The sequence below is a fragment of the Chelonoidis abingdonii genome, chromosome 6, assembly GCF_003597395.2.
Source record: "Chelonoidis abingdonii isolate Lonesome George chromosome 6, CheloAbing_2.0, whole genome shotgun sequence".
Lineage (NCBI taxonomy): Eukaryota > Metazoa > Chordata > Testudines > Testudinidae > Chelonoidis > Chelonoidis abingdonii.
In genome coordinates, this window is record NC_133774.1 from 25,196,135 (window position 1) to 25,207,968 (window position 11,834).

An 11,834-nucleotide genomic window follows, 5' to 3' on the forward strand; every position below is an offset into this window, starting at 1 on the left:
CTACAGGACATCTTTCCTACTCTTCCCTATGTCAGTGGTACCTACATGTACCACGACCACTGGCTCCACCCCAGCACTACACATAAAAGTGTATCCAGATGCCTCGAGAGATCCGCAACCTTTGCACCAGGCAGGCAAGTCACTGTACAGTTCTCCTGGTCATCACAAAACCAGCTATCTATGTTTCTAATGATCAAATCTCCCATTACTAATACCTGCCTTTTCCTAATGACTGGAGTTCCCTCTCCCAGAGAGGTAACCTCAGTGCAAGAGGATACCCTAACACCATCTGGAAGGAGGGTCCCAACTATGGGAAGGTTTCCCTCTGCTCTTGTTAACTGCTCTACTTCCCTGGGCGCAGGGGCTGTCTGACCAGAGGTGGGACAGATCTACAGTGTCCCAAAAAGCCTCATCAACATACCTCTCTGCCTCCCTTAGCTCCTCCAGTTCTGCCACCCTGGCCTCCAAAGCCCAAACATGGTCTCTGAGGGCCAGGAGCTCCTTGCACTGAATGCACACATACGCCACCCACCCACAGGGCAGGTAATCATACAAGCTGCATTCAGCGCAATAAACTGGGATAGCCCCCACTCTGCTGCTGGGCTTCTGCCTGCATTCTCTCTTACAGCTACCTAGGTTAATGAGAGGGGTTTTGTTTAAATCAAGAAGTTTTGATTATAGTTTAGGTTAAAGGTTTTAAAGAATGGTAAGTGAGCAAGCCTTCCCACTCCCTTTCCCAACTCCCTCCCGAAACTCAGTTAGTGGCCCCTGTTTGCAAAGCTCCCGGTTGCTTGCTCACTGCTTTATAAAGCCCTGGCCTTCCTGACAGCCCCACCCTCTGACTAAGGCTCAGCCAATGAACAGAGACTTCTAGATTTCAAACCTTGGCTAGAAGCTCACAGCTTCCAACTGCTGGGCACAGCACAGCACTTTAGTTCATTTGTAACCCTTTCTAACTTTAGTCCTTCTACTTGGTATCACTTAAAATCTTATCTCCTTTCGTTAATAAACTTGTATTACTTGTAACCTAAGCCAACCCAGTGTTTTGTGTGAATCGAAGTGATTGTTAACTCCAGTTAAAGTTATAAGCTGTGCAGTTTGTCACTTTAGAGGAGCAAATGAACCTTAATATTTCTCTGAATGGTCCAGGAAAGGGCTGGACATTTCCCCATACCCTGTGCTCTGCAAAGTCAGGACTGGGAGTGTGTTGGAGTCACTTGGCTAGTGTGACCAAGGCTGGTGGAGACCAGAGCATAGTAGGCTACTGGAATTAGGGTTGCTGAAGCAGACCTGCTTAACACACAGACACTCAGTGCAATGCTTGTCTGCTGCCTTTTGGTGACCATGCTGGGAGCCACAGCAGCAGAACATTTAAGGCACCCAGGATTACAGGGCTGGCAGTGACATAATCCCTCACTAGTCTGGATTGCACCCCACAACATGACAAACACCCTTTGCAGAAACCCAATGGCGTCAGTGGGGTTCCATGCAGACACTTGAGTTTGCCTGAGTTGAGTGACATGCAGGACTTAGCCTCTGTGCCACAGTTCCCTAAACTGATTCTGTCCTTACCTCTCTCACAAAGTTGGCACAAGCTTCATTTATGTTTCTCAAGTTCTTTGAGATCTCAGGTGAAAAGTGCTTTATAATGACAAATGAGTTGTAGTATTAGCGTTATAACCACACTCTTGAAGCTCCGTACTTTTGAAACTCTACCTCCCCCCATGGCACTGTGCTGCCACAAATAATCTGAAATGAAAATAAATCCCCTTCTCCGGTTAAAATGGACAAAACAAAACAAGGCAAATACCAATTCCTTCTTTACCTAGACATTAAACTCACCTCTTCCTCCCTGTGATATTCTGCAATGAGGTTGAATGGGACAGTGTACAGTGTGCTGGACATGACTCCAAAGAGCGAGCACAGAGCCAGAGTAGAATATACCTTGGGAAACAGTCCAATAAACCCAGTGCCTATCCCAAAAAGCAGGTATCCAATGAAATAAAGTCCCTTTAATCCGATATAAGGCAGAAGAGCTTTTTGCAAGTCTGTGAACAGAAAGGGGGGAAAAAACTGTTGAGACTAAAAATAACACAACCTAGTAATTGCAATAGTATTTCTTTTGAGCATTCAATTATAAGAGAATCTCTTTGACAAGCTGGGATGAAGACAAACAGATCCACTGTTTGACATCCCGAGCATTTGACATCAGTTTTAGACATTCCTGTTGGAGTTGAAGGAGGTATTATACAAATATCTGCAACTGAGAGACAAAAGGAAAGGATCTACACAAGATTACAATAAGGCCTTTTTATTAGTTGCATAGCTCGGCCCTCCAAAGGTCTACTCAACTCACTTTTCTGCCTACAGAGAAAGTGAAAGCTTTTTGAATGTTTCTTTATATATTATTCCCTTATCACCATGCTAAGGGCTAATAAGCAGATTTTTGGCCCTGAGCTGACACATTTACACAATGATATTGCAAGGCAAGATTCATTTTTATCGCAAGGTCCTGCAATACACTGTGATGACTTTCTCTTGTGAGGAGCACAGGTGGGGAGAGGCCATGAAGAGATGGGCCACATCTGCAGGATTGCTAGGTGAAACAGAACCTTAGAACTATCCCCAGCATATCCATTCTACCTCCACCATTCGCCTTTGGGGTCATTTTTAATACTAATGGGCCACCTCTCCTGTTAAATAGTACCCCACTTCCTGTGTAGTCCTACTGCAATGGAACGAAAACTTGGGCTCAGAGCCCAAAGGGTAGGCACAGCTTCAAACTAGAGAGAAGGAGGATGCCCCACATCAGAATAGCTCATAGCCCTGTAATTAGAGCACTTCTTCTGAGAGGTGGGAGACCCCTGTTCAGATCCTTTCTCCACCTTAGGCAGAAAGGGGGATTGAACCTGGGTCTTCTGCATCCCTAATCACTTGGCTCAAAGTTATAAAGTGGGTAGCAACAGCACCACCATCCCTCCTTCTGTGGAGTTAGGTGCATAAGCCACCTGACTTTAGGAGAGGAAGGTCCCAATCATGGACCAGGTGCCTATCTCTGAGAGAAAGGTGAGGCTTAGGACACACCCTTCTTGTTCGCATCTCCCATTAGCTAGCTAAGGTGGCTTCCCACATAGTGTGCTGGCTGTTTTGAATCACAATTTAAAGCACCTATCTCTCCCCATTCATTGTACAGGGAGTCTGCACATCAGGCTCAGGCTTTGTGGATTCCATTTTTGGTCCTGTGATTTGCTAGATGCCCAAAAGTTAGGCATTGCCATGCCGAGGTCCCTTGTGCATCTGGTCCTTGTAACATCTCTGAAAGGTTTCAATATTAAAAACCAGTAGATAGTCTCTCTCATCAACAGAAGTTGGTCCAATAAAAGGTATCACTTCATCCACCTTGTCTCTCTAATGTCCTGGGACCAACACAGCTACAACAGCACTGCAAACAGTAATTTTTTTTTGTTTTTTAAAACATGGAAAACGATGTACAGTATCAAATCCATTCTAAAACATAGTGCCAGAGTACACTCCCGGGTACTTACAGGAATAGAGCGATGAAGAAATTGCATTGATGCACATGCCCCAACATCCAATCTCGACTCCTCTTTCATAGGTAAGGTAAGCTGTGGAGTTATGTGGCGCGTAAGGATTTCCGTGGTATACTATCTGAAACATACCACAAAGTGCAGGTGAGTGCTCTGCATTCACATACAGTCTCTCATCCACAGGAACTGGATTTCCCAGTGTAGGACCCAATATCCTTCCAGTGGGGAAAGAACTAGAGATCAATTACACAACTCTCTGTAGCGCTCAAGCTGTGCATGACCATGGACTTCATTTTTCTTTTCTTCTCTCCCCTCTCACTTCCATTTTCTGTTTCCCTCCCTCTTTATTATTTTCTAACCTGTTCTTGCCTCTTCCCACCCACTGGGACTCACCCTCCGTCCCTCCCAGATTCCCATCATCTCTCTCTCCCTCTTCTCAAGTTCCTCTCCCTGTTCCCTGTTTATCTCCCTCAGCTAGCTCCCCACAGTCCCTCTCACACTTGCCTTGTGTCCCACCCTTCTTGTTGACCTCCTCTTCTCTCCAGATTATCCATTCTCTAGGGCTCTGTTTTCTCCTTTTTCTCACTTTGTCTTTTGCTTCCTTTCTTCCTTCTCCTCCTCCTCTCCTCTCATCCCAACCTATCCCTCCCTTTTTTCAATCACCTCTCCCCTCTCCCTTGCCTACACGCTCAAGCACTCTCAGTCCCTCTCATCTGCACAGTCATTCATTTCTTCTCTCAGGGCTTGGCTACACTTGGAGATTGCAGCGCGGTGGTGGCTTTATAGACTGTAACTTACTCCCCGTCCACACTGGCAGGCACATCACAGCGCTGTATCTCCCTGGCTACAGCGCGGCTGTACCACCTCGACGAGAGCGAATAAAGAGAACAGTGCTGTCTCTGCAGTGGCTGGGATGCCAGTGTAAACAGTGAAATCTTACTCCACTGTAACTGACCTCCAGAACCCTTCCCTAAATGCTTTAAAGTAAAGTAACAGTCTTTGCTTTGTTGTGATGCCTCTGTTTGTTTGTTGTAACTCCGGAGCTCCTTATCTAAAAAACAAACACAACTCCTGTTTGCTCAAGCAGAGGGCAGGCGGAGATCCCTTTGGAATGTCCACAGCTAGTGATTTCCTTGAGGAGAGAAGCAGCCCGAGAGGGAGGGGGGCTCGTTTTGGAGCAGCTGCTTATCTGGTTCGAAGGCTATTTGCAATTAATGAATAAGAGAGGGTGGAGGAAGGGTCAAAACTTTTAAAATGATTGAAGTTGGTGCTGTGTATCTTCAGTCCTTAGAACTTGCAGGCAGGAGCTGACCAACAGTCAGCTCCAAAAATCCACTCTCTCTGTTCTCCCCTACGCTTCCCGTCACACTCCACCCGCCTCCACCCCCCCCCCTCTTTTGAAAAGCACGTTGCAGCACCTTGAACACTGGGATAAGCTGCCTATAATGCACCCACTTCCAACACCACTGCAAATGCTGCAATGTGGCCACACTGCAGCGCTGGTAACTGTCAGTGTGGTCACACTGCAGTGCTTTCCCTATACAGCTGTACGAAGACTGCTTAAACTCCAGCGCTGTACAGCGCAAGTGTAGCCAAACCCTCAGACTCATCCTTACACTCACACATACACTCTTCCTTCCATTCATTCTTTGTCAGACTTAAGTTTTGCAGGTGTGCAGCCCTGGGAATTAAGCTGTCTTCAACAGCTGTGTAGGCAAAGTGCTGCGGATGTGGGCACACTGGACAGCTACCGTGCTGCAGTGTGCCACTTTGCAGCTTTGCAAACGTGTTGAGTGGTGATTGGGCAGCTATCCCACAGAGCACTCTTCCCTTCTGGCGGCCGTGAGTTGTGGCGGAAGGGGGCGGTCATTCTCTTCCTGTCCCAACAACCTGTGATCATCGCTTCCATCCCAGCAATCATTGTTTTTCTGTCCCACCTTTGGCGGCCATCTTGACTCTTCTCATGGTTTTCCGTGCACGCGCAATTTCTGTGGGAAATGGAGCCCGAACTGCTGAGGAATATGTGACGACGGTTCTCGGCCAGCAATCACATTTGGCAGTTTGAGCTATCTCTTACGATCCAAAGTGTGAAGCAAGTGCACATGACGCGTACGACGCAGCAAAATTGCTGTGGCATTCATGAAAATGCTACAGCACGTGGAACGCCGCTTTTTGGGCTTGGGAAACAAGCACTGAGTGTTGGGATCACAATCGTAAGAAGTCTGGGATGACGACGCGTGGCTGCGAAACTTTCGGATGAGGAAAAGCACTTTCACGGGAACTGTGTGCTGAGCTTCACCTCCACCCTGCGGTGCAAGGACACGAGATTAGAGACTGCCCTGCTGGTGGAGAAGCGGGTGCTATTGCAAATCTGAAGCTGGCAACTCCAGACAGCTACCGATATCGTCGGAACCAGTTTGAAGTGGGAAGTTCGAACCCGTTGGAATCGTGTTGATGCAAGTTTGACGGCAACATTATCGGCATGCCCTCAAGAGAACTGTGGACTCTGGGAATGTGCAGGACATTGTGGATGCTTTGCAAAATGGGTTTCCCTAATGTGAGGGTGATAGATGGATGCATATTGCTATCTGGCACAACCCCACTAGCATCAATGTACATTATTTGAAGGGTATTTCTCCATTGTTCTCCAGGCGTTTGTGACACCGGTGGGCAATTCATTAAATTAACACAGGCTGGCCTGGAAAGGTGCATGATGCACGCCTCTTTCAGAACACTGCCTCTCAGGATAGCTTGCAGGTCTGGACTTTTCCCAGACCGGAAGATTCTGTAGGGGACGTCGAAATGCCCCATTGTGATTCTTGAGCCCCTGCTTACCGTTTTTAATTGCTGTGGTCATGAAACCATTATAACAGGGAACCTTGACAGGAGCAAAGGACCAGTTCAACTACAGGCTAGGCTGTGCCGAATGGACTGTGGAGTGTGGCTTTGGCTGTTTAAAGGGGCGCTGGTGATCTCTGTATGGGAAGTTAGACTTTGGGGAAGCAGCATCCCGACGGTTATATCCGCGTTGCTGTTACCTTCCTAATATTTGTGAAGGAGGGAAAAGATTCGTCAGGCAGGAACTCTGAGTTCAACTGCCTGGAGGCTTGAAATTTGCACAGCACAGGGAGCAGGGCTCTAGAGAGGCCCAGCACAGGGCTTGCTAAGGATTAGGAAGCCTTGAGGGAGGAATTTGAAGGCTGAAACAACAGTAATGTGTGGTGCTTGCACGGGAGTGAAGTGCAGTGGTTACAATTGTGAAGTTACAGAAAGAACTGACATGGATTTGTAGGGATCTTAATGCATGACAGCTCTGTAAGGCCAGAGTTAGGCTAGCTGTAAACCCTAATACCCCCCCCCCGCGCACCCGGAGCGAGATGTTGTAAAGCAAGGATTGTGTGAGACGCAGTGAAAAGAACGTGTGGAAGTTGTTTTCGACTTGTTGTAATTAATACAATATGTAGACTGGCGTCTCTTAAGTGAGAAAAACAAGATATCAGGATGACCTATGTATAAACAAAATGCACCTGTTGCTTATTATTGTCTATAACAAAAGTATAAATGTTTGCTGTAATTGTTTACCTGCTGAGAGACCTGTCTAGGAAGGGGAGACCCTATGTCCTAGTGCACTGTCTCCCTGTTGTAGCTGCTAAACAGAATAAAGTATCTGACTCTGCTGCACCCAACAAAAAGCGAGAACTGAGTTTTTCTCTGACAATTTGGGGGCTCATCCGGGATGGCAACGCCTACTGAGACACAGGCAGCTGCTACGGATTGTTCCCCTTCGAACCCCATGGCGCCACAAGAGAGATATGAGACCTTTTAAAATCTCTATTGGGGTATCGGAGGAGGACTGTCTGTGGGGCCTTCTGTCCCTGTTGGGCTTACGCCATCTGAACTTATTGACTGTGCAGCAAGTCAATAAGTGGTATTGGGGAAAGGCCCCAACAAGGTTAGGTTGAAGCAGTATTGGGGAACTGCTTGGTTGGCCAACAAGGTAATGCATAGGGAAATGCATTAGGTAATGCATAAGGAAATGCATTAGGTATGCACCGGTGCTGAGGGGTTTTTACAGCCTCAAGAGGGGGTGTTATACCGCGTCATTGTATTGGGTCCGGACGTAAGGTACAGATGCATCGTGGTATTTGGAAATAAGGCCTTGGTGTGTGTGTGTGTGTGTATACACTGGTGTGAGTGACTGTTACCAGAAGACGCCCAGAGTACCCTGTGAAGCGAAAGCTTGTGACCAGGACTACTCTAACGCAAGCCCGGTAACTAGAGGATCTTAGAAGATCCAACCCACGGTGGGCTGACTGGGCTTGGCATCATCTGGTGAGGAAGCTACCTGGGTCTAGGAGCGTGTGAACCCATCTTCCCTCCCCCCCTTCCTTTCCGTGTGGGCTACTGACAGTCTGATCATCTCACTGGATGCAATCAGAGTAAGCGGTGCCATCTCTCTGAGACTAGCTGACGCTCTTTGCTGAAGGGAGGTGTAGGAGGGTCATGGTCATCCTCATTAGCCTCTCCTGTGAGAGTACCCTGTAGGGAGAAATCCTTAGTTTACGAGCCGCTAGCACGGACAGGGCTCCCTCCCTGTGTGTGTAAGTGGAAAATGGGTGGGGGACAGTCTAAACATTCCACCTCACCCCCCAAGGGTACCCCAGCATATTACATGTACGTACATTATGGTCCAAAAACAACCTGCAGGTATTTACAGAATTGGAATCTTTACACGCGTGAAAGTCTATCTAAACAATGCCCGCTAGAAAGTACCTTCAATCTAGATGAGATCATACATCTCAGAGGAGCTTTTAATCACCGAAAAAAAGCCTCTGACACAGTGTGAGCAATTTGTCTATTGAGGAAAGGAATGGGTTAATTTGAAATTCAGCTTGACCCAGAGATAAAGAGAAAGTTGCTCTGCGTTCAAGGTCAAGAATCAACGCAGACTATGCTAAGTACAAAGAAAAACTGCTTTCGGCCCCAGCTGGCTGTGAAAAAAATATAGACAGAGGCAAACCAAAGGCAATACAAGTTACAGAACTGAGATTACATTTGCAAAGCTTAACTGTCCAGTAAGATCCAACAGTGTGCCTTTGCGACCCTAGAGCTGGTGTGGCTTGGTGACACAGGAGAAGCCACAGGCAGCTGAACTGGACTGGAATCTCTGAAAGAGACACTGCAGGAGATTCTAGGGTGTAAAAGAACAGCCCTTCCAAGAGCGGAAGCATCCTGGAAATTCTGGACAAGCTGTATACAGGATAATCTCCTGTCCACCTCTCCCCCTTCTCTGAANATGCTTTTACCACTGCTTCCATGAAGTGAGGTCCTTGATTACTATTTATCATTAAGGGCATACCCATCTGCTTAGTATTTGGGTCCATAAAGCCTGAGCTGTAGTTTGAGCTGTGTTACTTGTGGGGATTACTTTTACCCAGCCTGAAAAATTATCTATGACCGCCAAGCAAAAGGGTTTTTTTGTCGGAGTTTTTTTAAAGGTCCAATGTAATCCATTTGCAATTTTTGCCCCGTGTTAGGTTGGTGTTCCTCCTCCCCGTCTGCCCCCCCCCCTTTTTGGGATAACTCGGGCACATACCAAGCATTATTGACAAAATGTGTTAATATGCATGTTCATTTCTGGCCACCACATTACTTTTTTAACTTGTGCTAATGTTTTATTAGCTCCAAAATGTCCTTGTTCGTGTACAAATCAGATTAGTATTTTGTATATTGTTCTGGAGGTACCCAGTTTTTTATCCCCGTGGTTTGCTATTATTACATTTTGGTTTTTTGTTATTTTTCATTTTCCTTCTACTTCTGTTATTCTTCATCCCACTTGTTTTCATTTCTGGTCTTCACACTGTCTGAATGCTTTGTGTTGTTTCAGAAGTTTTTGATCAGCTGTATCAGTGTTTGTTTGCAGTTTCCCTGGATTTGCTTATTTTTTCATTTGATATTGAGTTACCACTTTAATGTTACTGTGAACCACAGGAGATGTTGTAGCTGCTGCTTCCTTAGCCATTTCATCCATTTCACATTGTAGTATCCATATCCAGAGTATGTCATTCAGCATGAGCCTTAATGTGCTTGATTTCTGTGGAACCAGCCCTTTTTCGAATAATATCAATCATAGTTCTCCAGTAATCCCAGTATGCAACTTCTTTGCCTTCCTGCTGTTCCCATATGGGTGCCCATATGCTTACTCCTTGCACAGTCCATTGAGAGTCAGAGCATATGACCATGTCACAGTCCAAGGGAGTTGCTTTGGATGCTAGTTTGACTGCTGCCACTTTACCTCCCTGGGCTGACTTTTTTTCACATGGAATCACCAGTTTTTGTTCTGGAAACAAACAGCTGCTGCTGCACAAACAAGTTGACTTTCCTTGTAATAACTAGATCCATTTGTAAACCAAACCCACTTGTGATCCTGTATTGCCTGTAGTAGATCCCCAGCTTCTTGCACAGGCCACTTGTACTGTGTCTGTACAGGTACAGGACATTCATGCTGTTTCCCTTCTATTATTAGAGCATGTGGAAGTAGTGGGGGTTCCATTATTTACCACAAGCCTGAGGTTCTGTAGAATCAGGGCCCACTTAGCCAAACAATGATCACTTACTTTAATATTCAAAGTCTTTTCTTGCAGAATCAGCTTCACAGGGAGAAGCTGCGGTTACAATAGTAGGAGCTTGTCCTGTTATATATTCCCACTTCCAAGAGGCCCATATAATAACCAAGCATTCCAGTTCACCTGGAGAAAATGTGGACTCATGGGGGATTAATTTGGTGGCTTCCATAAGCAACAGGGCATTGTTTTTCACGTTTCCTGCAGTAGTACTGCACCTATAGCTCCCAAGATGTGCAATACCATTAAATAAAAAGATTTAGTTGGATCTGGATATGCTAATACTGGTGCAGTCATAACCGTTTCTTTTAACGTTCTGAATGCTTCAGCATGGTCTGGGCCCCAGTGCCATTGTCAGTTTTTTTTATTAGGGACCATAGGGGTCTACAAATTTGAGCAAAATTTGGTATAAAATCCTGAACAAATTCCATAGCTTCTAACAATACCCTAACTGAATCCACATCCACTGGCTTAGGGAGGGTGCTTAAGATTTTCACTTTTCGTTTACTGATAGTACAACCCTCCTGTCCCAAGATAGTACCTAAGTATTTAACTTTTTGCTGTACCAGCTGTGCCTTGTCCCATGATAATTTGAAGCCTGTTTTTTCACTATTCCCAGAACCAGCTTAGTTCAATCTTTACACTCCTCCTGGGAAACAGCTGTTATTACTATGTTATTCACATAAGAAGTAACCCACGGTTTATTCAAATCAGGGAGTTGATCCCACATCCTTGCCACATGTGCACGTGCTATAGCTGGAGCATCATGGTAACCCACGGGGACACGCTGAAATGTGAACTGTTTGTTCTGAAATGTAAAAGCAAATTGAGACTGACTCTCAGGGGTTAATGGAATTGCAAAGAAACAGCAATATCCAATACAGAGAACCATTTAGCAGCTGCAGCTATTCCAGCCAATATAGCTGGAAAATTAGCTACTATTGGTGCCATTGGGACTGTAGCTACATTGATTTTCCAATAATTATTCGTGAGGCACCACCTTCCGTCCACTTTCTGCACAGGCCAGATCAGAGAATTGTGTGGACTCCAGCTCTTCACTACCACTTTTTGTTTTTTTAAATCCTGTAGCAATTTTTTTCTATGTGGCACAGCTTCTGCAGGGTAGGAACATTGAGGAACTGGTTTTACAAATTTTCCTACTATTTTCACTGCTGCTTGTATGCCCCCACATTCAGATTTTTTTTTTGGTCCACACCATAGGGAACTCCTGTGTCAATTTATTATGTGGTAGCACCACAGCTGCTATGGCTTTACAAGCTTCTTTCCTTAATTTTCCTGGAATTACCTGCTCACTTACAATCCCTGTCTGTCTTTTCCACAGGTGACTTTCTGCCAGATCAATTATCATTTTTTCTGCTGTGCCACATCTGCACCTAAGGTAGCATTTTCAGTCATACTGTTACAGATCACAGTATCTGTCCAAAACTTACTGTGTCCTATCACCCATGACAGATTTTTTTAAATAAAATTCCTTTTACTCCTTTGCCCTGAAAGCCAAATAAAGAAATAATTTGTCCTTTTTGCATGTCCTCCTGCACCAATTTAATCAGAGTTGCCTCCATTCCTGTCAGAAACAAATAAGAAAAGTTAATAGCACAGAAGTACTTTATATCTCTTTGACTATAAAGGGTTAACAAGTTCA

The 11,834-nt window shown here is 45.5% G+C and overlaps 1 protein-coding gene across 1 annotated transcript in view; it reads right to left on the reverse strand.

Annotated features, from left to right (window-relative positions):
- SLC45A2 (solute carrier family 45 member 2) overlaps positions 1–11,834 on the reverse strand; it is a 52,933-nt gene that overhangs the window by 12,278 nt on the left and 28,821 nt on the right. Inside the window, exons 5-6 of the mRNA XM_032763221.1 lie at positions 3,546–3,669; positions 1,843–2,048 (exon numbers count right to left, since the gene is read on the reverse strand). Coding sequence (XP_032619112.1) covers positions 1,843–2,048; positions 3,546–3,669 — 330 coding nt within the window. The remainder of the gene's footprint in view (positions 1–1,842; positions 2,049–3,545; positions 3,670–11,834) is intronic.